The sequence below is a fragment of the Symphodus melops genome, assembly GCF_947650265.1.
Source record: "Symphodus melops genome assembly, chromosome: 3".
NCBI classification, from domain to species: domain Eukaryota; kingdom Metazoa; phylum Chordata; class Actinopteri; order Labriformes; family Labridae; genus Symphodus; species Symphodus melops.
In genome coordinates, this window is record NC_136693.1 from 13,170,743 (window position 1) to 13,196,628 (window position 25,886).

The 25,886-nt window shown below is 41.0% G+C and overlaps 1 protein-coding gene across 5 annotated transcripts in view; it reads left to right on the forward strand.

The window, feature by feature from the left end:
• The window catches only part of tcf12 (transcription factor 12), a 65,023-nt gene that overhangs the window by 19,247 nt on the left and 19,890 nt on the right, over nucleotides 1-25,886 (forward strand). For all 5 annotated transcript variants that reach the window (XM_079339204.1, XM_079339206.1, XM_079339207.1 and 2 more), the window contains exons 6-8: nucleotides 14,049-14,110; nucleotides 16,473-16,605; nucleotides 17,172-17,224. In XM_079339204.1, the coding sequence (XP_079195330.1) occupies nucleotides 14,049-14,110; nucleotides 16,473-16,605; nucleotides 17,172-17,224 (248 nt within the window). The remainder of the gene's footprint in view (nucleotides 1-14,048; nucleotides 14,111-16,472; nucleotides 16,606-17,171; nucleotides 17,225-25,886) is intronic.

A 25,886-nucleotide genomic window follows, 5' to 3' on the forward strand; every position in this document is an offset into this window, starting at 1 on the left:
CATTGTTCACTTGACTGTGAAGGTCTGAGCCTCTGAAACCTCTCTGAATGATCAACGGCAGCCTCGAACCCGAGCCTGCAGTGAACAGTAAGAACAGTACAAACTAAAGACAAATCATTAATAATTACATATTTCATGCGGTCTGACCCTGTTGAAATCTCAGCCTCTGCTCAACAGCTGAACTCATATAAAGATGCAGGTCATGGTGATGACTTCAACCAGTTATGAATGTTTGTCTTCTACAGAATATTTTCAGCGGTCTGAAGTTTTGTGTATCGCAGTGATTTAAACAGTCAGTTTTTATAAATGTGTCCAGAGCCACAAATTGTTTTCTCATAGTGGAACATGATTCATGTCGATATGCGTGTACCTACAATAAACTTTAATCTGAACAATTTCCTCTTAAGATGCATTTTATTTGAAAAAAAGTGATGCTTTCAGTCTGCATGGATCAGAAGGACTGAGAGAGGAGAGGATAAACAGTTGTTTCCCTCCAAGCTGGTGGTACGCTCTTATTCCAGTGTCACAGCAGAAGTGGTCGGAAGTCTGAAGAATGGGGGCGGAGCCAATTCACTGCTGAACAGTGACACTGTTCTCCCCGGGGACATGGCTCCCATGTTTTTGGAAGACTTTGGATGAGCTGTTTTGGGCCCCACGCTCATCTCAGCTCCACCTCTCTCTACTGTGCTCCAATCCTCTTAGTAACTCGCACGTCTACCAACATGCCGCCCCACAGGTGGCAGCCAAAGTGTTTCTGTTTATGCTAGATGACAGACAATGCTTTTAGTCTCAGCCATGTGAGTGTCTTTGACTCCACCACTTGTCACATGTGCTGTAAGATGCTACGTTTGGACTTTACACGGACATATCATCCTAAGTCAGTGTGCCTCCGAGACGCACACAACTTGTCCCAGCCTTATGGCTGTCACTTACGTACAGCAGATCTGCTTCACACGGGGGGGAACAACAGTGTTAGAGATTGAATCAGGGCCACAGCTTTTGCTCTTTCAAAGCATTGTTGACTTAATCGACCTGTTAGCAACGGCTTCAATTATATTGTCACAGTTATATCTTTAACAGTGTCATTATCGGGTTAGGGTTGTATCTTTGTAATAGTAGCATATTCCTGCTAAGCTGGCTACTTAAATTCTCATTTTATTTCTGATGATGTGCAATTAGTTAGACTAAACAAAAGACAAAGGTTGTATCCTCACCCTGCTCCAGGTTGTGACTTTAAAAAAAGTACACACACGTCGTTTCACGTCAAGTGTTCATGTGCCGCTGATGAAGGTTATTACTCACTGAGTCTTATTCTGTTTTTATGTTGCCTGAATGGAGATATTATAGCTTGTTTCTCACCCAGTAGTTCTAATTGTTTAGCCACAGGGATTACCAACAGTTCACAGCCCTGACATGAAATAGTTAGATCTAATTACCTGCTTATATTTCCTGGTGGTGTCAGCTCGATGAGAGGAAGCCTGTGGGGTACGTTGATTTCAAGCAATCTGGCCAATTACCACAGGCGATGAGCTCCAACTGAAAGAGCTGCACTCTGCTCCTTTATTTCACGCTGTACTGCGACCGCATGTCCTCGTGTGCCGTGTACGCTGCTTAATGTTTGCCTTTTTGTCATTGTTTGCCTAATAGACTGGAATTGTTTTCCACTAAGGATGGAAAAGCTTTTTGAATCTCAAGCTGAACCTCGGAAATTCAAAGTAAAGCAAATATGTCATGAAACATTTTTTACATCCAAACAATTTAACAGGTCAAATTAGGAATCAAACTCTTCATTGTGCTCTACAATCACGTATCCTAGGAACATGCATGCTCGTTCACTTTACAGTAAGTTAGTTACTCCACAACAACAACTACAGCAAGGGCATTTAACAACAATGTGCTTGACTAAAACCTTTTCTTTGTTCGTCAACTAAAATATTTGACACTTTTAGTCAGTGAGTACTTGTGAGTTGCATTATAGATAAATTGTATCAAATCTGATATTCAGATTCACAGATATTATTTTCCACTGGGGAGTCGGCTGATAACATGACATATAACATCAAACAGAGAACGTACAGGGTATGGATCTTTATATCAGGGGCTCTGAGTTAGTTTATGCAGTGACACATTGCAGAGAGGATAAAACTTCTCTTAAAAAAAAAAAGCCCTTTTCTGGTTTATGAACCTGTACCTACGTCTGGGTCATAAACTGGGCTGTTGTTGTAACTGCTTCATCCCCAGTGTATTTGCAGCCATGTGCCTGACGTTGTGATATCACTACTGCTGAGTTGTTATTTCACGCTCACGTTACTCTCGTGTGCTTCATGCGTGTGACTCATGCAGCTTTAGCTCTGCATAATAACTAATCAGCTTAGAGCCGTCATCAATGCACACATGCAGCCACATGCATCCTGCTTCCAGCCCGTACACGGAATGTCACTTCAGCCTGACTACAGTAACTACATGTGATGTGGATATTGTTTGCGTAGTCTCCCATGTGCTCCTGTGCTGGTGCATCCCATTTAACTGCTGCAGAAATTCATAAGCTGTGGCTGAAAGCTTTGACCCCCGAGATTCTTGAATTGCCTTTGTTTTTACTCCCATCAGTCGGGTAAAGTTGCCGCGTAGTAAATTATTCAGGGAGCATTAGAAATGACCTGCGCAGAACTGCTCCAAATACTGTGTCGTATTTCGATGCAATATTGACTTGTTATCCCAATCTAATTAACTCAGGGCCAGATCTAATAAAGGGTCTCCTTGAAAAAGAAAAAAAAAACTGTTAGAAAAGCTGTGCCTGTGTGTATTACATGACAAAGCAATCAAATTACTTTTCCCTTTGTTTGTATAAAGTTCTCCTTTGCTTTAGACAATCACATTTGTGTCTCACGCAGTCCAGCGTGTGACAGGAGAGTGAGTGATGATGATGCCATTGTGGCCCATGAATCCCTGTTTAATGTTTGCTTGATGTTCAAATAGTAGCCACAGGTTGCAGCAACACCATTTTGTATTACAATGATGATCCTCACTCTCTTGGCACTGTTTCTTTTACACTGCAAGATTACATTGTGGCATTGTTTTGATCACGTTGCATTCTTTAAGGACACAAAAAGTAGCACACACACACACACACATACACACACGCTGCATAATGCATCTCTTCCATTCTACTTCTGTTTCTTGAAGTGTCATATCCCACGTTACCCTGGCACCCCCAGAGTGTTTTTACAGGGGCAGGTGTCATGTGCTAATGCTCCTTCCCAGGAGAGACCCTCCTCAGACCCAGCCTGCGATTGTAGCCATGTGCTGCTCAGGTTTGCACTCAGTCTCCACTGCAGCATGGGTCTCAGGTGCTGCCAGTGCTTCTCCTCATCTGTCACACACACACACACACACACACACACACACACACACACACACACACACACACACACACACACACACACACACACACACACACATACTGTATACAGTGAGTCTATGATCTGAGAATATACTGCAGACTTTAACTGTAAGAGCTGAATAATCTATTTTCTCATGCCAAGCAGTCTTTTGCAATACAGCCATACTGTATCTCCTGTATGCAAGAAAGGAAGACAGAACAGAGGGGGAGAGACGCGGAGATGTGCAGGAGTATAGTTTAGTTTAGTGGATGTAGCTGGTCATTATGCAGAGCTGCAGGGTGTGCTTATCTATTACCGCGGTCAGTGGAGCATGAAGAGCTGGAGACCCACTGAAAGGGTGCAAATCCCCTTTCTTCATCCCCATGCCGCCCACCCAGCCCCTCCTCGCCCCCCTCCTCCTTCTCTCAGCCTGTCTTGGCCCTGGCCGTGCCCTCCTTTGGCCCCGGCCCCCAGCATGGGACTGGCAAGGCTGGCCAGCTGCAGAGGATCAGCTGTAGTCTCAGTCGGCCTGGAGGGCTGTCTGTCCAAAGAGAAGGGGAGAGAGCCAGCACATGGCGAAGGTGTGATGACATAACAAGTGTGTTGGAAAGCAGCTTCAGGGGTCACAGCACCATAATTATCTTTACAATTACCACAAAGGTGTCAAAATAGATAGCAGCTTGATTTTTATAAGAGAAGAGGCCTGCACTGTGATTTGCAAGAGTAAGAGCAGGCGATTGTGTTTCACCAAATAAACACTTTACTTTCTGTCTAAAAGACTGTTCAGTTTAGATAAATCCATATCCTGTTGCTGGGATGCCATGTGCTCGTTGGCCTTCTTGTGTATCCCACAACCCTTTCCCTTTTTTCTCAACTTCCTTCTTTCTTTCCTCCATCCCCTACTTCCTGTAGCTGACGCCAAGAAGAATGTAGGAGATTATTAAGAACAACAACAACGCTGAAAGGGAAATGATTCATTCAGACACTGTTAATCTTCACACCATTTTCCAATTTAGTCATAGTCATTAGTCTCCTGAAGAAAATGTGCTTTATATTTAGTCAGATATTACACATTTAGTCAATTACTCACTGACTTAAATTGCACATTATTTTAGTTGACGAAAAAAGAAAACATTTTAGGAGACAAAATTGTTTTCTATTATTTTTTTTTTGTTCATAATTTTGATCATCAGAAGCTCGTGAAGCTCCAGGGGGCGGGGCTTGACAGACCTGCAGGCAGAGAGCATGAGACGAGAGGCTCCAGGCTGATACATACTCGGTAGCTCAACCAAAAGCACACCAATGATAAAGTACGCTGTGCTTTACAAGGATTTCAGTACAGCTGAGTTTAATCTTCTTTAACGATGCGATAATCGCCACTTCTAATGCAGTTTTCATTTCATCACTTTTTCGTCAATTTATTATTTATACAATCGGCAACAAGCAGAGTTTTGTCTCGTCAAGACCTTCGTCAACGAATATTTTTTGTCATTTATTCCATTGATGAGATTAACACTGCATTCATAAAAATAAAAGGTTAGCGGAACAAATAAACCCTTCTGACCTCAGCTACCATTGCTGACAGAATATCTTTTCTATTTGAAATGCACAGAAGAAAGGGAAGAATTTTAGTCTTGAATCTTCACTTTCTGTTTTTAACAACAAAAAACACACTTGTGAGTTTTTGATTTAGTAAATTGTATTACTGGGAAAACATGAATCCACTGCTGTTCTCTTACAGCCATTAGAACTAAGCTACAGGTGTTTTTGAAACTGTACAAATAGCACTGTTTCCATAATCTGACTTGACACAGTGTGTAACTCTGCACACATCCAAAGCCCCTCTGCACAATATTTGAAGATAGAGCTGTTTTTTTTGTTTTTGTTGTTTTTTGTTTTTTTGTTTTTGTTATGAAGAGGAAAATTGATTGTTTCTGTAAAATGCACAGTTAGTGGAAGGATAGGAGAGAACATTAAATGTATGTTTAAGGAGACGTGACATGGGTAAAAGCTAAATGCATGTTTATCAAGTTGTGATTTGTTTGCATGTTTTTCAGTGAATCCATTTCAGCTCTAATCCTAAAAAGTCCATCCAGAGAATCCAACTGAAGCATGAAAGCATGTTGGACACAGATGGATTATTAATCTGTTTTGTCTCTTCTTCCTTTGTTTAATGTTTTACTTCATACTTCATATGAAGTTACTTCACTTCAAAAACATGCATGAAGTCTTCTTCTAAACACAGACCAGCTACACATTAGCCCTCCTTAAAGCAATTCATTTAAGAATTCATCAAAGGTTGACTCATGTTGTGATGAGCTACAGACAAACCTGGCCCACAGTTGCTGGTTAATTCTTGTTCTCACCCTTCCAGGCCCTGGCTCTTGTTTTTTTTTTTTTTATCCATGGCCACAGCTCAGTTATTTTGTGTCCATTGTAATTAGTTAATAAAATGCAAACATTTGTTTTGTCTTTACTCCCACGTGACGATGCCTGACATTTTCTTCTGAGCTGGCACAGTCCTAAGAGCATGAGCTGTGGGAAGTGTAGAGAGAAACATGGCTCTGTGAGACTTTTTCTTCACTGCAGAAATACGGGGGTGGAAGGTACTTTCTTTTTAAATTAAAATCAACACAACTCTTTTAAATGACGCCTCAAGATTTTCCCCCAAAGACAATGTCGTTCCCACAGAGAACAGGGGTATCCTGTGTCAGGCAGTACACCAGCAGTTGTTGGATCTGGACCGTGCATTCCTCACCCATTGCACGTGTGCCCGTCGTCTTTCACCTTCGCTCTCTGTTGTTAAGCTATTCAACAGTTGTTTGGCATCTTATAGCAACATTAACGCACACTGATTCCATGATTCCAATATCCAACAGGGAGATATTTCTTCAGCTTGTTAAACCTGCCCTTGTTCTGTGAAGACAGCCCTCTTTCAACCAGATGTGCAGGAGGAAGGAGGAGCTCACTGGGATGCAGGAGTAGTGTGTTACTATCCCCACCCAAGCAGCATCTATTACAGTGTTGCTGTTCACATGGTGGGAGATGTTATTAGGCAGCTCATCGCCTTCCTCCCTCCGAGAGAATGGATGTGTGATTATGAAGTCATCAGCCATGAACCGGTGAGGCTGGGGAGAAGCACCCCTCCTCACCGGTCCTCGGGGTGCCATTGATTGGTGACCATGTGTTTGTGCCTGATAGACTGTGAAATGGTGTGTTGCTGCACGGCTGTGTCACACCTGCGTCCCACCAAGGTGATTGATTGGTTTGGTCATGTGGAATGTTCCCATCTGGTCTGCAGTAATGCATTTCTTTCTCGTTTGTGAATAACAAGCGCTGGCAGGAGAATGGTTGGGCTTGGAAAAAGGCTAAGGCCAAGCGAAAACATTTTTCCCTCTACACCTCCCCCTCTTTTCCTTTTTACCAGGTTAGAAAAATCCAAATAGATCGAGCCATGGCACCTGATTGTCATGGGAGGAGATAAATACAGTCAAGATGTCCACATCTACCCCCACTGAGATGAGTTTTCACAGTTTAGCGAGTGTAAGGGGCAGCTCCTGATTTTCAGTGTCATACTTCAACTCTTAAGGATGTGCTGAGCTGAGAATTCAAACACTTTTTTTATGGATAGTTGATACTCGCCTAATCTAAAAGCAATGCAGTTCATCAGTTTTTTCCTTTAAGCTTCTAATGTGCGATTCTGTCTGCCTTTCCTTCATTCCTTCTGGTTTGATTTCTCTTCATCCCGGCCCCTCTGCTTTAATTGATCTATTCATTCACCTAATAGCTAATTACACATCAGGCTGCATGAGCAGATGCATTAATCATCATAGTACGTAATAATCAGTGACATTTCAACAAAGAAAAAAATAAATATGCAAATAAGAGCTCATTAACATTTGCTCTTGCTGTTTTGAATAATGTCAGTGCTGACAAGGCTTACACGCAGAAATTGATGTCGAGCTCAGGGCAAAGAAAGACGAGAGGCTTCCTCTGTGCTTTGTGGCTCCATTATGTTTCTCTGTCGTGCTGGTGTTACTGGTGTTTGGCTGGTTTGGTACACTGCCTCTTTTCCCCGATTCTGGTTCGACACTGACACAACCTCTAACCCAGCCTGCTTTCATTTACTGTCAAACAGAAGGAAGCATTAACTGATTTTTACTTGTCTGATGACATAATACATCAGGAAAGACAAGCCTCTTGTAAGTCACAAAGTGTACCAGCAAAAAGACAGGCGTGTCTGAATGTACAGTAAATTCTATCAGATTGGTCACCTTTTGACCTTCTAAATGACACAGTATGTGGGTGTCAGTTTTTTGGTGAAAAGGATCTGATACTTCACTCCTTGTAATTGAATTCAACAGGAAGAGACATAAAAAGCAGTTTAAAGTTCGAACTGTTAAATAGCAATGTCATCACATTTCAGGTTTTAGAGGGGGGAAAAACAAATGAGCTGGCGTGTGATAAATTCATTTGGTTGCTACATTAACAACATTTTCTCTTCCTGTGTTGAGGTTTTTGTTTTCATTCTCTTTCTTGTTTTTCCTCAGAGCAAGGAAACTGGGTTTGTTTTCTCGACGGGGAAAAAAAAAACGCTCTTGGAATGCATGAGAGGCGGTGAAGCAGGCTCTGCTAATTGGCTGTTGTTGTGGTGGCGAGGGTTTTGAATTGATCCCTGGAGACGCTGAGGTCACTACCTCTCACAGTATCAAAGTAAGGGGCTTAACCCAGCGCAATGCTACTGCAGAGGCCTCGATCAATAAAGGGCCATGTTAGCCTTTTCCTCGACTGGGATTTCTGCACCTGATGTTGTTTAGTCATTGCATTAGTTCTGTATGCAGTTAGCCGAGGTTAAACTGAACTGATTGTTTCTAAAGATTACTCATTGACTTAACAACATCTGGAACACATGCATTTATTGAACTTACACTCCTAACACTTCAAGATTCTGAACAGTTTGAAAAACAAGCAATACATGAAAATAAATTAGGGAAAGAAACATGTAAATGTATACAAATAATAATATATAATAACAAATAAATAATTTTTTTGAGTTAGGGTTGATGTACTCTTGTGGACAAAAACAACAAGAAACTTTAAAAATGTATCACACTCGACTAAACGCATGGTTTAATCTCAATTATCTTGTTTCCATGATCATGGGGAAGTCAAATCCTAAAAGAAAAAATTTAAATTGAAACTCAATAAATTTACCAGCCCTGTGGGGGACGGGCGCAAATCGTATCCATCTTCGAAGCAAGAAACTAGGCGACCAAAACCATAGTTGGGTAAGTAGGACGTGCTATGTTGTCGTCACAGATCAACTTCTATTCAGTAAACATAGAAAGCAAACGCGACATTACGCTGCGCTCAGCTCGGCGCAGCTCAGGTAAGCCCCGTATCCACACAGAAGTCCAGTACGGATCGGTACAGTTTGGTTTGGTAAAGCCTGATCCCATTTGTGTTTCCACAGCCACCTGTGCCCTATTTAGTAGGTGGCATGTAAGCCGGATGCCCATAGCCGCGTCAGCTACGTAATAGCGTCAAATGATAGCAGCTAACCACTAACAGCTAACTGCTAACCGCTAACTAATAAACTCAACAAAGGAGAAAAACATAACACAAACAAAACCAACGCCGGAAGACATCCAACCATCCAGTCCATCTATTCTGTCACTGACATGTGCCTCTTTATTACAAAACTCAATCAAGCTTTATTTCAGTGAAGGCTGTATGCCACCAGGAGAAATAAACAGACGTAAACAATCGCCTGTGTATTTAATGTAAACACGACAGGGTTTTGTTTACCGTTGTCAAACGAGACGTGACGATTCTTTTGACCAATCAACGGACTGCAGTGTTTAGCTCCACCTTTTAGGCTCAGCTCGATATTCTTGGCACCCCAACAGAACGGTCCCAAAAAGTAGGACAGTACGGGTCGGTTATTTGGGAATCTTTCCCGGGGATAAGTCTATGGAAACGCCGCAAAATGCGTACGGTACCGAGACGAACAGAACCGGACTGCTCGGTGGAAACGGGACTATACGCTGTCCCATCTTGCAACACGTAGACAGTGTATGGGTTTGACAGCCTTTTAATGCAGCTGCGTAACAGCCAGAGATAGAACCGTCTCCGATTGCAGCGTGGAACGGACCAAGAAACATCATCAACTGAAGCTGACCTAAACCTGCCAAGCATTTTATTTTAAATGTTCAAGCTAAATATTAAGCGTGAGCTGGAGCACTTAGTATTTCTATGTCCCACAGTTGTTGTTACCATAGTAACAGCTTGCTTGTTTACACAGATCACGCATGAACAAACCTTGAAAAATGTTTGTGAAAGTCATTTTTTTTTACGTTGTTTAAACAAACAAACATCATATGAATGTACACCGCCTGAATGAGCCATTTGATGCTTCACATAGATAAACAAACCTTAACCATGTACTGGCAGTTGTGTAGCCACACAAAGAAAGTAGCTCCATTGTAGTTATGTATCTTACACTATAATGCCATTGAAAACAAATGTAATCAAGCCCATACTCAGAAGAAGTTCAAAGTGAAATGCTGAATGCAGATTGTTTGGCCAATGTGCTCTGAATAAAAAAGTAGATCTGCTTCTAACCATAACATGAGATCAAACCAAAAGAAAAACAGATGGAAATGTGAATTTCACTGACTGAGTTTATTCAGTAAGAAGTTATCAGTGCATAATATGGCAGGATGGATAGAAACTCCGGCCACCTAATAAAGAGAGTCAAAGTATACTTGGATTGGACAAAACAATAGCCGAACTCCAAAACAAAGTGCTATATTTATCAGAAACTGGGCACAGACCACCAGTCACATGATAGGAATGTAATAGACTCGGACTGTGTTTTGATTTGCCAGATTCAGGCACATTTCTAAGGATGTGCTGCTTCAGAGCTTCTCTCAGTTTGGATGAATAAACTGAACCTTGGGCATTTTGAGCTCACAGTTTTTAGTTGTGGCTTCAAGACTTCTAGGTGATAAGTCATTGAATGCATTTAAAATATCTACATTGACTTCACGGTAGATAGATGTCCATGAAAAAGAAATAGGTAGCTTTTGTAGGAACTAGTTCACATGCACGTGTGTGTGGATACAAATCATTAATTCATTTATTCAAATGGGAAAAAAACTATATAGAAGTGTTGAGTCTTCACAGAAAGCTTTTGTTTTGTACATCATTGAGTCTGTATTGTCTGTATTGTCTGTCTGCATTGAGTTAAGTTTGGTTTCACAACCAGTCTACAGTTTATATGTAATCCCTGTGAAGACGCTTTCTAATGCTAAATGAATATAGATTCTTCAGTAGTGATTTATAATCACACAAACACACTCACACATCTGAGTGGTATGCTAATCAACTGCTCCACAGAATATTTTAATCACAATTGATGATTCCCCCCCCCCCCCCCCCCGCCCCCCACACACACCCCCTCCATGACATTGATTTTTTTTGTTGTTGTTGCATATGGGCTATACTGTGTGATGGCAGTCTGCATACTAACAGTTATCTTATTGATGGTGATTGCAGTAATTAGAGCACTGTTTTCATGTTACTTTTGACATTTAGTATTTTGTGTCTTTTCTGTTTTAAGGCAGATAATGACTCTGGCTTTCCATCAATCACATCTCTTTCGACTCATTAGGAGGCTTATGACACGCAGACAAACACACCCAGTCCTGTGCAGCCCTGCTCAGAAAAATGAAATTAAACCAGGAATTAATAATGATGAAATGAAGTTGGTTGTTGTTGTGAGGCTGTGATCTTTATAGGGAGCTAACATATTCAGCTTTTCTTTTCTTTTTTATTCTAAATATAGGATTTATCTTTGATTTATGCTTGCTCTTAAACTTCAATACTTCATAGAAGCAACGATTAAACAACGTGTTATGGGTTGTATTGTTTTCATTTGGAGGTCCACATTATTGCAATGACACTTTTACAATGTGATTCATTAACTGTGCCTCTGACAGGAGATCGTGTCACTGCATGATAAGGGAATATTTTATTCTGCTAATTCAGGCTGCTGGCTTTAGAAGTGGCCCACCAAGCAGCCTGTTCTCCTTGATAAATCACTTTGCTCTACACTCCTTCAGCATCATTAATATGCACTCTCCTGAAACTTTTACAGAGATTCAGCTTTTGTAGGTGTTGATTTAAAAACAAAACAAAGTAGTAAATGAAAAACAGACAATCACAGCACAGAGACAGGCCGAGTCAGTGACATTAAGAGTGTTTGTATATAAAAATCAATGTGGCTGTCCTCCTTCTTTTAGACCTCAGCGCAGCATTCAACACAATCGACCACAACTCTTTGATCAACAGACAAAATGGCTTTGGTCTCTCTGACCATGTTTTAGTCTGGTTTAGAGTTTTATGTCAGCCTTGATGCTTGTGTGTCAGAAAAACTTGGTTTTAATTCTGGTATCCTCAAGAAAGCATTCTTCGACAATTTTATTTTCACTGTACATGCTTCCACTTGGAAAAATCATAACAACACAAGGTCAATTACCATTTTTATGTTGTCAACACCCAATTATATATTTCCGTCTCCCCGATGACCCCAATGCGCTTCAATCTCTCATCGCCTGCCTCTCGGATGTTAATGTATGGGTCAGCTATAACTTTTTAAAACTTAACGAGGAAAAAGCGGAAATGGAAGAAAAACTACAAACTCTGCTCAGTGGTTTTAACAAGCCGATCAGGACACACATTACAAATCCGGGAGTTATTTTAGACAACGATTTAAATTTGAATCCTCATTTTAACAAAGCCATAAGCACATCTGTCTTTCATCTAAGAAACATAGCTAAAGTCAGACTGTTTCTTTCACAGAAAGATGCCGAAATTTTACCTCAGGCTTTTATCACCAGTCGTGTTGACAATTGTAGCTCCCTTTGAACTCACTTGCCCAAAAATATGTATTGAACTGCAACTTGTTCAGTAAGAGTCCTAACAGGAAAAGACAAACATGACCACTTTAAAAAAAACCTGCACTAGCTTCTTGTTTCTTTTAGAGTGGATTTTAAAGTACTTTTATTTTTTTTTAAAGCTTTGCATGGCCTTGCTCCTCCATACATCACAGATCTTATTTTCTTATATGTTCCAGCCCACTCACTCAGGTCCTCGAATGTTTACCCTTTAAACGTCCCTCGTGTGACCCACACCGCTTTCTGCTTTTATGCTCCCAAACTGTGGAACACACACAAACATCAGAACAGGAAGCTCTCTGGGACCCACCTTTTTAATCTGGCTTTCAATTCATAGTGATTTTTCTGCTCGTATTTTATTGATTTTTACATTTATTTATTTTTCTTTTTTCATTGTATTTACACTTCCTTTATCTTTTGTTTTATTTCATTTAATGTCAATAAAAAGAATTGACATTCTTTGTGTTCTCATTCTCTTCTGTCTTTTCTTTTGTGAAGCACTTTGGGCAGCATGTTTTATGTATGAAAGGTGCTATATAGATAACTTCAATCGATTTTTTTTTTATTTCAGAATAAAAGAAGCAGATGTGATGGCTGCAGCAGACTCAGTGTCAGGGAAATGTCATCGATCGTATTTTCTCAGCGGTTCCTCTTTTTTCGTGTATATTTTTAAAGGTGATTAAAGACCCCATTGTTCGTAAAGTTTCTGTTCTTTATAGTTTTTGAAGCTGTGTTTGCTCGGGCTTCGACATAATTCTCTCAAACGCGTCCATCTGCTCAGGTGGGCCCTCAAACTACGACAGTGACCATCAATTATTCATGTAGGACACAGTGTGTGTGACGAGACACATGCTCTTAATGAATTTTTAACTCTTGCGCTTGATCGAACCTTTTTTCATCAGAAAACATCTAAGGAACAGGAAAGAATGTCACCAAGCCTCTTTTAGATATTAGACAGGAAATAAAGAAATTAAAGTTCTCCGTCAGAGAAGCTGTTTCATCATCCAAATGATCGGGAACGTTGGCGGTTACTGACAACTTAATCCTGTTTTCTTTTCGCGAGAGTGATGTCTCAGAACTGTATCACATCATTGTTACAGGAGAAGCAGCTTTGCCTGTTTCCTTAAGTCTTCAGAGACAGTCTGCTGCACAGGCGTACAACAACTGTCTTCCGTCTTCCTGCAGGATTGCTCAGATAAGCACAAGTGAATTCTCTCAGATGTGTCTCTGTTCACTTGCACCTGCGGAAGCATCATTCAGATCAGTCATTGTGCAACAAAAAACCCAGGCTATGCAAGTTCTTACCTCATAAAAAGATATTTACCTTTCCCCAGAGTAAACAGAATTTAGTTCCAATGCTTGTGTCTGTGTTTGTAATATTTGGATGTCTGACAAAAATGTTGTACAATGCTGTTAAAGTTATTCATCATCCTCCCTGAGGAACTCTCGTTTGTTTGTTTGTTTTTTTCCAGGAGTGTGAAACTGCTGAGTGTGGATGTTGTGATGTGTGTGATTCATGTGTGTTGCTATGTGTGTTTTATTTTGGCTGCTAAGAAGCCTTCCTTTGAGGGGGGATTTTTTAAGTTCATGTTTGTATTCAGCATCTTTTGTTGCCCATTTGAGGACCAATGGAGGTCTTTAGTTTCTGTCGTTGTATGCTCAAGAATTGCAATGTTAACAGTCATGTTTACTGTGCTTTTTCTAACAGGTAAATCACAGAGGGCTTCATTTCTTGGCTTTGGTAGGGATACTGGAGCGTCAGGCTGCCAGGTGAGTTTCTCATCAGACGTCATGGTGCTTCTAAAGAGCTGATAAAGGTTTGACACAAATACATTGGTATTTATATTTCCATTTAATACCATTTAATATTGTTGAGACATTAAAACAAAAGGATTAACTGCATGGTGCCTGATCAAAGTATGAAGGAGAAACAACTGTGGTGAAAGAGTGGTGGATAAAGAACGTCAGGGTTTCTACAACTGAAGGTGTACCTCAACTGTCTTTCATTGGTTTCAAAAAAGAGAATCCATTGCTTTTTTTTTTAGCTCAAGGTTGTGAATCCTCCTATTGCTGTCTTATTGAATAGCTCCAAGGACTGACTCTGTATGTTTTAAGGCTACACAAGATGACACCTAAAGTTTACATTTTGAAATTCTAAGTCTTTGGGAACTGAAAGCATCCTGGAAACCTTAGAGCCCCTAAAAAGAGTCCACGGACAAGCATCTGTCATTACATAAATTCTCTCTGGCATACATCTCTAAAGATCTTGTCAAATGTCTTCTCCAAATGCACTTTGACAAGAACAAATCTTGGCCTTCTCAAACTAAACACTTCAAGATCGCAAAGGGTAGAGTCAAAATGTAAGGACACTGGCTAATTTATAAAAGCGATTTCACAGGAAACACAATTAAAGTAGTAATATTAATACTTTCTTTGTAGAGCACTTTTCAAGACAGGTTCATAAAGTGCTTTTAAGAAGCAATTCAAAAGAGACAATCACAATTGTACTGTAAATACAAAAAGAGCAAAAAAAATCTGACATATTTAAACAGAGCTATGTAAAAAAAAGTAAATGACAAATGAAGATAAAAACAATAAAACGGGAGCATTGTAATCAACTCAATAGATCAAATTAACTGTCAGATAAAAAGGCAAAAATGATTTCAGAGCACAAACAGCTGAAGTCAGTCGGCTGAACAGATAGAAAGTGGAAAACTATTCTAAGTGGCAGTTTTAGGGGAATGATTTTAACTCTGCTGCTGCAGAGATCTGAGACAACGGGCAGGAAGTCTTAAAAATCAACATTTGCAACAAATCTCTGAGTGATGTTTGGTTATAAACAACCATAAAACTACTGAATGACTTTCAGAGCAGAGTGTTTTAAATGGATTTCAGTCAAAGGATTGCCGAATGTATCTGTTTCACATCGCTATGTGTACCCATTTTCTCTGTGTTTTGTTAAATAATTGAAGAAGACGACTGGTCTCATTTCTACTAACCACGAGGCAGGTAGCCTTGGTTAACTTCATCATGACCTACAAACGGACAGACGTGGCACATTACTCCTGAGGCTAGGAGGGTTTTTGATTCAGAAATCCCTCAGTTCTGACCGTCAGTGTTCAGATGCATCTTAAATCAACTCCAAATTATTTTGGTAGCATTTATAATCTTGATTTAATTGAAAATATGAAATTAAATTTAAGGTAGAATCAAGTCGGAAGTAGTGATGGCAGAATTGCATTTGCATTTGTTCACATAGACTTTAACAAGCTTCCATTTTTGGTCCCTCCCTGTGTAGCAACAATAGTATACTAGAGGCCAGAGCCAGTGTTGCTGCACAGATTTGTCAGTATCTCTGAACAAAGACGCGGCAGAAGTGGGTCTGTTGTGCCATGTGAATGCTGTAGCACCAGTGTCAGTCTGCCATTTCAACAAAACCTGATTGATTCATTTTTTAGATTGCATTGTGTTGTTGTTGTTGTCCCTGACAGCTTTTTTACTGACCCACATTTCAGTTCAGACAAAATAATCTTCTTTCTTTTATAATGCTGCTGGTATTAATACCGAATGTAGTTTATTTTATATTGTTTTGAATGTGTCAGAACGTGTGTTAGATTTATCAACCAGGAGTCAAAGCCGTAGAAAGGGTGACTGTGTCAATCCTCACAGGGGGGTGAATCCTGTAAAGGGTTTTCAAAGGCTCGTGACTACTACACCTCGACCTCACACGATCCCTGCCCCGCTGCTCTGCAGCCCATTACTCGAATTAGACCAAGCCTTTAATTGGTCTCTTCACCCAGTTTGTCAGGGGTGTAGAGGTTAAAAAATGTTGGCGATAGGATGATGTCATGGGCTCTGAAAATCCGTTTTACATATCCCACTTCACACAAAGACAGATTTGCTTCTCTTAAAATGATTTGTCTGTATCCTTTACAACACATTTTATGTTTTGTTTGAGGACCAAACTGTTTTGAAGATCTTAAACGACCTTATTTGAAAATGTTGGGTTTGAAATTATACAATGACTTAAAGATTGTTTCACCACTGATAACCAGAGTAAACACATTCCCCCCCCCCCCCAATCAAAGAAAGCTGTAGTTTTCAACACGTGTGTGTTTTGTTTCTCTTTTAGTCCTCTGTACGCCCGGACATTGGGTTGGCGAGTCCGAGTCCAGTGACTCCTTCGGTGAAGTCATCCGCTCCCTTATACTCCTTCACTGCAGCCAACCCTAGAAGACGCTCTCTACAAGATGCTCCACCTGTCGGTCAGTGCCAACAAATGTCTTTATAATAAAACATTCACAAGAGAGGATGTCGATGAATTGTATTTCATAAGGGAGAATGTACCATATCCTAAATTTAAAAATCATCTCCACATTATAATAAACAGAATCAAAGTGTACACTTCTTCTTGACAGGTTTTGAACAATATGCAGTGAAGCATTTTTAAGCATTTTAATGTTAGCAGCACTAATGAAGAGGCTTCATTATTCTGGTCATGGTCCTGGTTTTCTGAAGATGGCACCAAATCTGTGCAAAGCTGCAATCATGAACACTCTTCAAACACTTCAAACTGTCCCTTTAAAATCCTCCAGCAGCCCTCTTTGGCCGGTAATATCCTGAATTAAGTTAATCCACGTTCAAGCCATTAAAAATGGCAATTTAAGGTGAAAATTACAGTTATTGTATTATTATAATAAAACACTACTCATTACAGAACAATTCCCCCCTGTACATCCTGTTATTATGACTTGTCAACAACACATTGATTGTTGCCTCCTTATTTCTTTTTCACCTGTGATTGAATAGAAGTGCTTTCATCTTTCCACAGATCCTCTACAAACAAAAAAGGTTCGAAAGGTCCCTCCTGGCTTGCCTTCATCTGTGAGTGGAAGATCATCTACCTCTCATATAAATAGATTTCACAGTGAGCTTACTTAAGCAGACACACACACACACACACACACACACACATACACACACCTCCCTCTTACCACTTGCTAACAAAGAACGCTCTTGACTTCACAACGGCCTCACTTGACATCACAACCGGGAATTCGCTTGTTTTTTGGTCGTGTTCAGCAGTGACAGCGGTGGTGCCTGTTCACTTTAAACTTGTCGGATGTTTACACGCTAATACGAGTTTGTAAATGTCTCTGTAGGCCTCATCTTTCTGTTCATTGTGTGTGCTTGCGCATGTGCATGCATACACATGTGCACCTCGGGGTGATTGATTTTCAGTGCTGCCCTGTCACAGTGCAGCCTCCTCACAGCCTCTCCTGGGAGAGAGAGAGGCTGTCAGAGCGGATCCCCAGCTCTGCTCTTTTGATGTTTAATTAGTCATTACGTAGCCGAACAGGAGGACAGACAGAGATTAATAGCACAGAATATCTGAAATTTCTATTGGTAATGATCCCGGTGGAGCAGAAACCATTAGGATGCAGAGAAGAGTGGAGCTCAGCTTGCAGTTGCTTAGACAGGAGGTGCTGGAGTTCATTAATATGCATAAATCACTAAGTCAGATGTTCATTGTTAAAACCCTGGTGGATCGAAAAAGGTTTCATTAATCCTTCCCTGAAATCCTTGAACTGGTTCAAGACAAGTATTTTCTCTCTTTTTTTTTTCTTTTTTTTTTTTCTTCTAAAAGAAGCAACTGGTTTACTAAAATCCTACCCTATTCTTTCCTTAAACAATGAAAGGGTTTGCTGGTACTTTTTTCCCCCTCTTTTTTTGGGGTGGTGGTGGGGGGGGGGGGGGTTAGGGAGTCTGAAAGTGGATTTGCCTTTCAGAGCTTTGATAATCGTCACCTCTGCTGCTGTTCCTCTGAAATCAAATATGGAACAAGCCGCGGAACATAAAAGGCTGGCGTGTGTTTTGTCTCTGGATTTAGGTTTGAAAGAAGTTTGTCAGCACGTGAGGGAGAGAGGCAGTGGCAGGAGCGCGCTCTGCCTTTCCCTCTTAAGTAAGTGATATATTTGAGGTCTTGTCAGGAGGAGGGAGCGAGGCAAAGAATGGCTGCCTCGCGGGTTACATCTCTTTGTTGTGTAAATGGACGCTGGGCTTTTTTTATTTGTCAGTACTTAACACATGGGCGCAGGTGCCGCTCTGTGAGTCATAAGAGTACAATCAAGCAGTACAATGCAGGATGGGGAAAAACAGTGACAGAGCAAGGGATAAAATACAGCTCCTTCTTGTCACTCAGTAGTGCTCAAGAGATAAAGCCTGGAGCTTGGAGGAATTATCCCCCTTAGTCTTTGATCCCATTTGAAAGAATAAAGATGATGGTGTTTAATGCAGGCTATAGGTCTCTTCTAACCTGCTGACAGATAAGGGAAAACATAGAGCCATTTTTTGATAGGTGGTATATTCAGAAATGTTTGAGTGGGAGGTTGTCTGGCAGCTTTTTGGAGGTGTTGGTATTGAAATATTGGGGTGCAAGGGTGATGTTTCTAACTATTGGATGGTGTAAAAAGCTTCTGGTGGCCTTTAATATGTGTACAGTGAATGCTGAAGAAGGTGAATCTTGAAGGATTGCAATCAGCCAAGACCCATGTTGGTATCTCTGGCTTCGGCACAGGAGGCAGAGAGGGTGGTTTTGAAGCAGTGTCGAGGGGGAAGGTGCACCTGGAGTCAGAGCTACTTCACCCGAGGCAGCTGTGTGAAGAGCCTGCAGCGTACCTGAACATGAATGCAGCTGCAAACACCACTGAAAGCTTTTGCTTGTGTAAGCAAGAGTGAGAGCCCTGGGACCTGAATAACTGACTGATTTAAAAAAATCAACACAACGCTTCCTATCATTATGTCTACTGCTGGGAATGTTCTTATTTATTTATTTTTCTCTCATTTGTCCTCCCTCAGCTTATATCCCTGCTCTTCAGTCTAAAAATAAATGTAGGAGTTTTAAATCACACGGGCAGAGTAAGACGCAAGTCCAAACAAGATGTGTGTGTGTGTGTGTGTGTGTGTGTGTGTGTGTGTGTGGGTGTGTGTGTGTGTGTGTGTGTGTGTGTATACACTACATGATGGAACCAAATCAAAATATTTACCAGAGCACATCCTGTGTGCATTTAGATTTTGACACTGCAGAGCTCCAGGATGCAAAGGCTATCTAGACGGGCCAGCTGCTGATTGCAAACATTTAAATGTTTGTAGGTCCTTTTTCATTTTATATACAGAGACCTTCTTCGCACACACACACACACACACACACACACACACACACACACACACACACACACACACACACACACACACACACACACACACACACACACACAGATTATTAGATACTGCCCATGTGATTCTAACTGTGTGATTCACAAGTATAAAACATTCTGAATACTCTCCATTGTTTCAAGGCTTTAGTGTTTTAGTTTTTCTTTCCAAATGCAACATTGGAACTTGACTTAAGAACTTGTAAACATTAGTGATAAACATCTTTAAAGCACTCGAGCATGACAGCTTTCCTTTTGCTTTGTGCTACAGTAGACACCTTTTGCTATAATTGGCTCCCTGAATTTTTGGACTGTATAAACCGAGCGATGAGAGCAAAGGACAGAGCGTGTTGTCATTGGACAGACAGGCGGCTGCGCTGAGGGATGCTGATGGGCAGCTGCGTGGGCACCTGTCTGACAGGAGGACTGAAGACGGAGAAGGAGAGAGAGGGGGTTTGTGGCTCGTGGGGGAAAGTTGCATCTTGTAGGATATTTATGGGAAGCTGCAAAGGCCTGGTGTGTACGTGTTGTGTGTTTGTTCATGTCAGCTTGTTTGTGTAAATCATGTTTTCTCCCCCCCCCCCCCCCCCCCCCCCCCCTCTGCAAACCCTTGTCAGTGGCAAAGCAGCTCGATGTGACACTTCCTCCCCGGCTTTGGTGACGATATGGCTGCGGGAGTAGAGAAAGAAAGTGGTGGGCTGAGATTCTGCTTCCCCCGGGGACTTTTGCAAGCGAGAACCCTGAGTATGGATGACAAAATAGATTGACATTTGCTTTTGACAGATCACTCAGACACCCTTGTTTCTTTGAGATTTGTACAGTGCAAGCTGCAAGAAAGTCTGCTCAAGGCTCTGATTCTTAAGTTCCAGAAATGCTCCTGCAGTGCTGTCTGGTGCATGACATTCAAAGGATACATGTTATGCATCGCTCTCTGTGCATCTGCCTTTAAAAGCTCAAAGACAACACACCAAAATGTCGAGTGCAACACTGACCTAAGGTTTGCTTGTGCTGAGAAAGCAGCTCCTTTTTTGATTCTTCCTTTGAACCACAGCAAGCTGGGACAAAGTAATAGGGCTTGGTGAATAGGCTGTGGATATAATGCATCAGTTAAGCTCTGTGTAAACATTCAGCCCAGGCCTTCATGAGTCTCTCTGCAAAATTAGATTTGAGGTCCACCAGCAGAATCATAGGAAGCTGCGCATTTTAAACTTTGGCTGTTTTGATCCAAATGTTGAAATCACAAACAAATACATTACGTGTGTTTATACTTGGAGAGTTAAAGAAGTTAGTGCACATTGCCCCACCTTAAAGGCCTATACTCCAGTGCATGGCTGATATGATGGCGCACAATGAAAGCAAACAGGTCAGGCGAGGACACGGTGAGTGAATGATACGACCATCACAGTACAAGGATTTCAGACTTTTCAAATCATTACGAGTCGTTTTCTGCTTTTCATTAGCCAGGTCACATCAGACTGTTCACAGCATGGATATCGTGGGTATCTTAAGTGACTCTAATTATGTATTATTCATCATTTAAGTTGTGTGTAAAAATCAGTCATGAGTTTGAAATCATTGATTTATTTTAAAATGTGATTAACCTTATTGTGTGTTAATGTTTCAAATATGTTTGCAACAGCTGCAGCCCAGGCTCCTACCAACAAGAGTTAGCTACGTCCATCCTTTTGAAGTTTACATGAATTTAGGTTCTGCTTGATGTTTCATTAACACCCGATGTGGATTTTTAAAAGAGTTGTTTTAACCCAATTTGGACCAGAAATAGCTTCTTTTTTTTTTTTCTTCATAAATTTGAACTGAATGATTTACTAACCAGTAAAAGTACAGAAAACTTGAACCTAAAAGAGTTTGGCTTACCACTTATTGGTGAGGTTTTAGTGTTTATTTTGATCTAAGTAGACAGAGAATCAGTGAAACAAGAATTCATCATTGAAAACTAGACGAAGGCTCTTTGTAGAAATGACATTTGAACGGGAGCTGTGGGCTGGACCCGAACCTGTACCACCTGCTTGGAGTACTACAGCCTGTGTACACATGGGGCGTAATCTTTCTGCTCGAACATAAGCTTTTAAAAAGAAAAGATGTGTCATGATGAAGGTCCAGATAGATAAGTTAGCTAACACATGCTTTAGCTCTTGTACTGTACATTAAGTTTTGTTTTTTTTGCCTTTTTAATCCACAGTGTACTCTGCTTTGCAGGTTAGTTTTCGAGTAGAAACATGGCTGGATGAATCTTTAGTATAAACTGTATAATATACATTTATAATGTCAGGAGAGTTGAAGGATAAAGGATTTCTTAGCCTGGTCAATATTTCAGGCTCTGTCTCATCCGCTGAGCTCCCCAGGGACTCAGCCTCATCAGATGGCTGATTAGATAGACACCCTTGGTTTGACAGGGATGATGGTGAACAGTTGCAGCCACCTCTGGGACCCTGGGCCTTGTGTTTATCTTTGTTTGGGTTGTTGAAATGTACCACTGACATTAGAGGCTGCAGATAAAGGAACAGGCATACAAGCCAGAGGCCTGACCTCTTTCATGTGCAAGGAGAACAAGGAGTTAAAAGGACAAAGAGCAGGAAAATAATGCACAGATTAAAGTCATTACTCACACTGTGGCCTGTTGTAAATTATTCATGTTGGGCTTGCGTGAGTCTCCAGCATTAATGCAAACCTTGATTTTTGGATTGCTGGCAGATTTAAGAACACAGCCTGTCAACATTTACTAAAGGGCATGGTTGTTATTTAAGGACATCTAAACCAGGCCGTTTTAACCCAGGAAAAACATAACTGAACAACATTAGGTTTTTAACTTTGGCACTCACAGCAGGTCAGAGGTCATGTGTAATGGGATGTATGAGAGATAAGTCACACAGGTCCAGTGTAAGGAGGATAGTAGGTAAATATCCTACTAGCTTAGTTTATTGTTGTCCAGAGCCTTTATTCAAATATAATGTGGAGTTGATCAGCCCAAGAGTCACTTTTTTTTTTTACCATGAGAACTTGAGATGCTAAAGAGGTTATGACAAGTTGTGTTGAAGGGCAATGAGGTGAAGATTCTTTTGGATGGTTACGTCATTACAGCATCTAAGATGATAAGAAACTAAACAAAAACTTCTTATTGAAATTGTCAAACAGGAGCAGAACATGGCTGACCTTTTTTTTTTAACCTGAATGTCCCGAGCCATTTCTTCTGTGGCGGAATCCCTCTTTCTCTCCCTGTCACTACTTCACATGACTGTCATACACTTCTGCTATTTATTGCCACATTTATTTCACAATGTGAAGCTGTATTGTTTTACATTAGAATGTCATTGAGGTTTACTGCTTGTCAGGAAAACTAATATGTGTAGTCAGAAGAAAAAATGAACAGGAATGGTAAAACTCTAATCCCTCATGATAATCAACATGTAACAAAACACATGTTCTACTTTTAAACACAACATAGAGTGTATCCATGCTTCTCAAACATGTTTTAAGAACATTTTTATGAACAAGCCATGAATCACAAAACCACAAAAACGTTAATGAGTGAATCCATTTCCAAGCTGAAGGGTATTTTTCATGCAGTCAGGATACCTAGATACCCTAGATTACAATAATGAAAAAGGAGCTTGCTGCTTAAAAGTAGCGATAAACATGAAAGTTAGTGACGACTGTTAGATGTTGTCACAGTGTAGTCTTATGAGCTACAGGTGGCGGCTGAGAATCAAAATCAGTGTTCAGAGTGAGAGAGTGAAGAAAGGAAACTATTTCTCTCAGCATTGTTGAAATCGTGTTTGTCTGCACAGTCAGACGCTCAAGCAAAAGTCACAGAGGTACTTTGAAATATTATGTACACTGTTAATCAATGTAAGCAGCAGTTTAACGGTAGGTGTATGTTGTGCTATAGGCCTATGACAGTCAGCCTCTCTCTAATTAGAACCAGCTCCTTACAGGAAACAATCTTCCTGTCTGATGACATCATCACTAAATCCATGCATGAGGAGAGGGTGACCTAAGCCTGCAAGATTTGCTCCCAAAAAAATTCCCAAGAAAGAGCCTTGTAATGAGTTGGGCTGTGTTTGGAGAGGGCAGAGGTTTTTGTTTGCTTGTGTGTTTGTTTGTGTGTGTGCGTAGAAGAATCAGTGCAAGACATGGTCATTTTTCCCTTTGTATATTAATTAGACATCCAAAGTATTTAAAAAAAAATCTATTTAATAATTTCTCTTGAAACCAATCGACACTCCTGCTCTCTAAAGTTCAGATTCAGTATTGAAAGAGATGTGTTGGAAACGTCCTGAATCTCTGGATTCATATGTGCTCATCATTGCTCCAATGAATGCCAGTTTCACTCCGCTTTGATGTGTTGTACTTTCAACACTGGGCCGTGTGTCTGGACTTGTTTTAGACCCCTTCAAACACTTCGATCATTACCATTTTTCCTTAAAGCATCAACTTGAAACAGTGCCAGATTTAAATCAGTAACCGCATGTAGAGCCAGTGTTTTTGGCTGAGTTTGAAAGAGTCCTGGAGAAGAAAGGGAGATAAATAATAACAGCACTAAAAGGGAAAACATAATAAAGGCGTAGTTTTCTTTGGGAAGTGGGAGCTTTCATCTTTCCATAACAGTGATGTTCTCAATGAGTCTGCAGGTCTGTGTTTAGTCCAGGAGGCTTGGAGTGGTAGACATGAAAGGGATCCAGTCAGACTGTACAGCCTGGCCTCTCTTTGGAATATGCTATCTGTCCTCTCCTTTCTTCTCCCCTCCTTTGCTCCCCCCTCCTCCCCTCACATGATAAAGGTAATGGGGAGCTGTGTGGCTAGCAGTGACCATAAACCATGGCAAAATGGGTGTCGCTGTTTGGTCTCACTCTCTCTCTCTCTCTCTCTCTCTCTTCCTCCATCATTTCTCCCCCGTCTGAGGCCCCCAGGGTTTAGGAAATGGAGCATTATTTTCATGTTGGGACGTCATGAGCCGGCCCCTTTGCAGCTGTTGCATGTTGCATGCTTCACAACTCTGTGTTAACAGCCACTTCTCGGCTAAAGGTGTCGCTCTGCCAACACTGATACTCACTCACTTCACATTTAATAAATAGCCTATTTGTCTACCTCTCATTTCCGAGTTCAAGATTTACGGATTCATAGCGGTTTCCCACCCTTTTCATCTTGAGCATTCACTTTCACTCCCTCATGACAGCCATGTGAGGGGACAGGTGAAGTGTGTTCCCCCCCCCACACACACTTATTAAATCATCACCGAAAAGAAAGAAAAAAAGGTTATACACTCAGGATTTAAATGTTTAAAGCACTTGCTTATAGTATGCTCTCCTTGTAATTAGTCATCTTAATATTTTGAGCCTCTTCAGGGAGACATTATTTTAGTTCCAGTTTATTTGGGGTTCCCCTGCAGAAAATCGGCATTCTATATTTCTGGAATTAATTTTGTTTATCTCACTCTCTCTTTCTAAATCTGCTCACACATTTTTCTGTCCCGCCCACTTCCCTTTATCTTCTCTTCCCCTCCCCAGTGCCCCCCACCACCACCACCTCCTTTTCCCCTCTGCCTCAGCACTCGGAGGCTTAAGCGAGGGACGTACCACACCAGCCACTCCCTTCTGGCTCTCACCCCTCTTCCCTCAGCATGCATGGTACAACCCTGCTTTGCATAAGTTTCCTCTGAGTGGGTCGAGTGTGGAGGCCAGCACTGAGGAATTATTAGTCCCTATCGAGCGCTTCGGATGTATTTGTAGAGAGAAGGCCAGTGTGTTTCTGTAGTGTAACTTCATCTCTTCAGTTAAAGCTAGAATGTATTGCGCCTACCCTGTCCCTGGAATGGGCAGTAACTCTTTAATGTATTACTACAACGGGAAATCGGTGAGTTGTCTCTTTGAGAATGTGTGTATTAGACAGAGAAGAGCTGGAAAAGTGTGTGTGTACTCTGCCTGTCTATCTGGCTGTCTATGTGTCAGTAAGTTTTTCTATTCATTTCAAGTTAAAAGCACCGCAGCCCTGTATGTAATGCATGTGCCTGAGGCTTCTTTCTTTCTGTTTTTCCATGACATCAGCTTAAGGTGACTGACAATTTCATTTCAATGTGAAACAAGTGTCTTAACTGTAAAACTTGTGCAAATCCAGCTGTGAAGAAACTGGTAGTTTTTTGGGGGATTTTTGTACAAAAATCGTTCTGCCATTTGGGAAACTTTTCCTCCACACACAGAATGAAAAGCTGGGCACAAAGTTTTTCGTTGCCTTGAATTTATTTTTACTGGCTGGATGCTTGAGCTCGGAGACGGGGCTGAAATAATAACAAGTGGGAGTCTGGGAATGATTAAGGG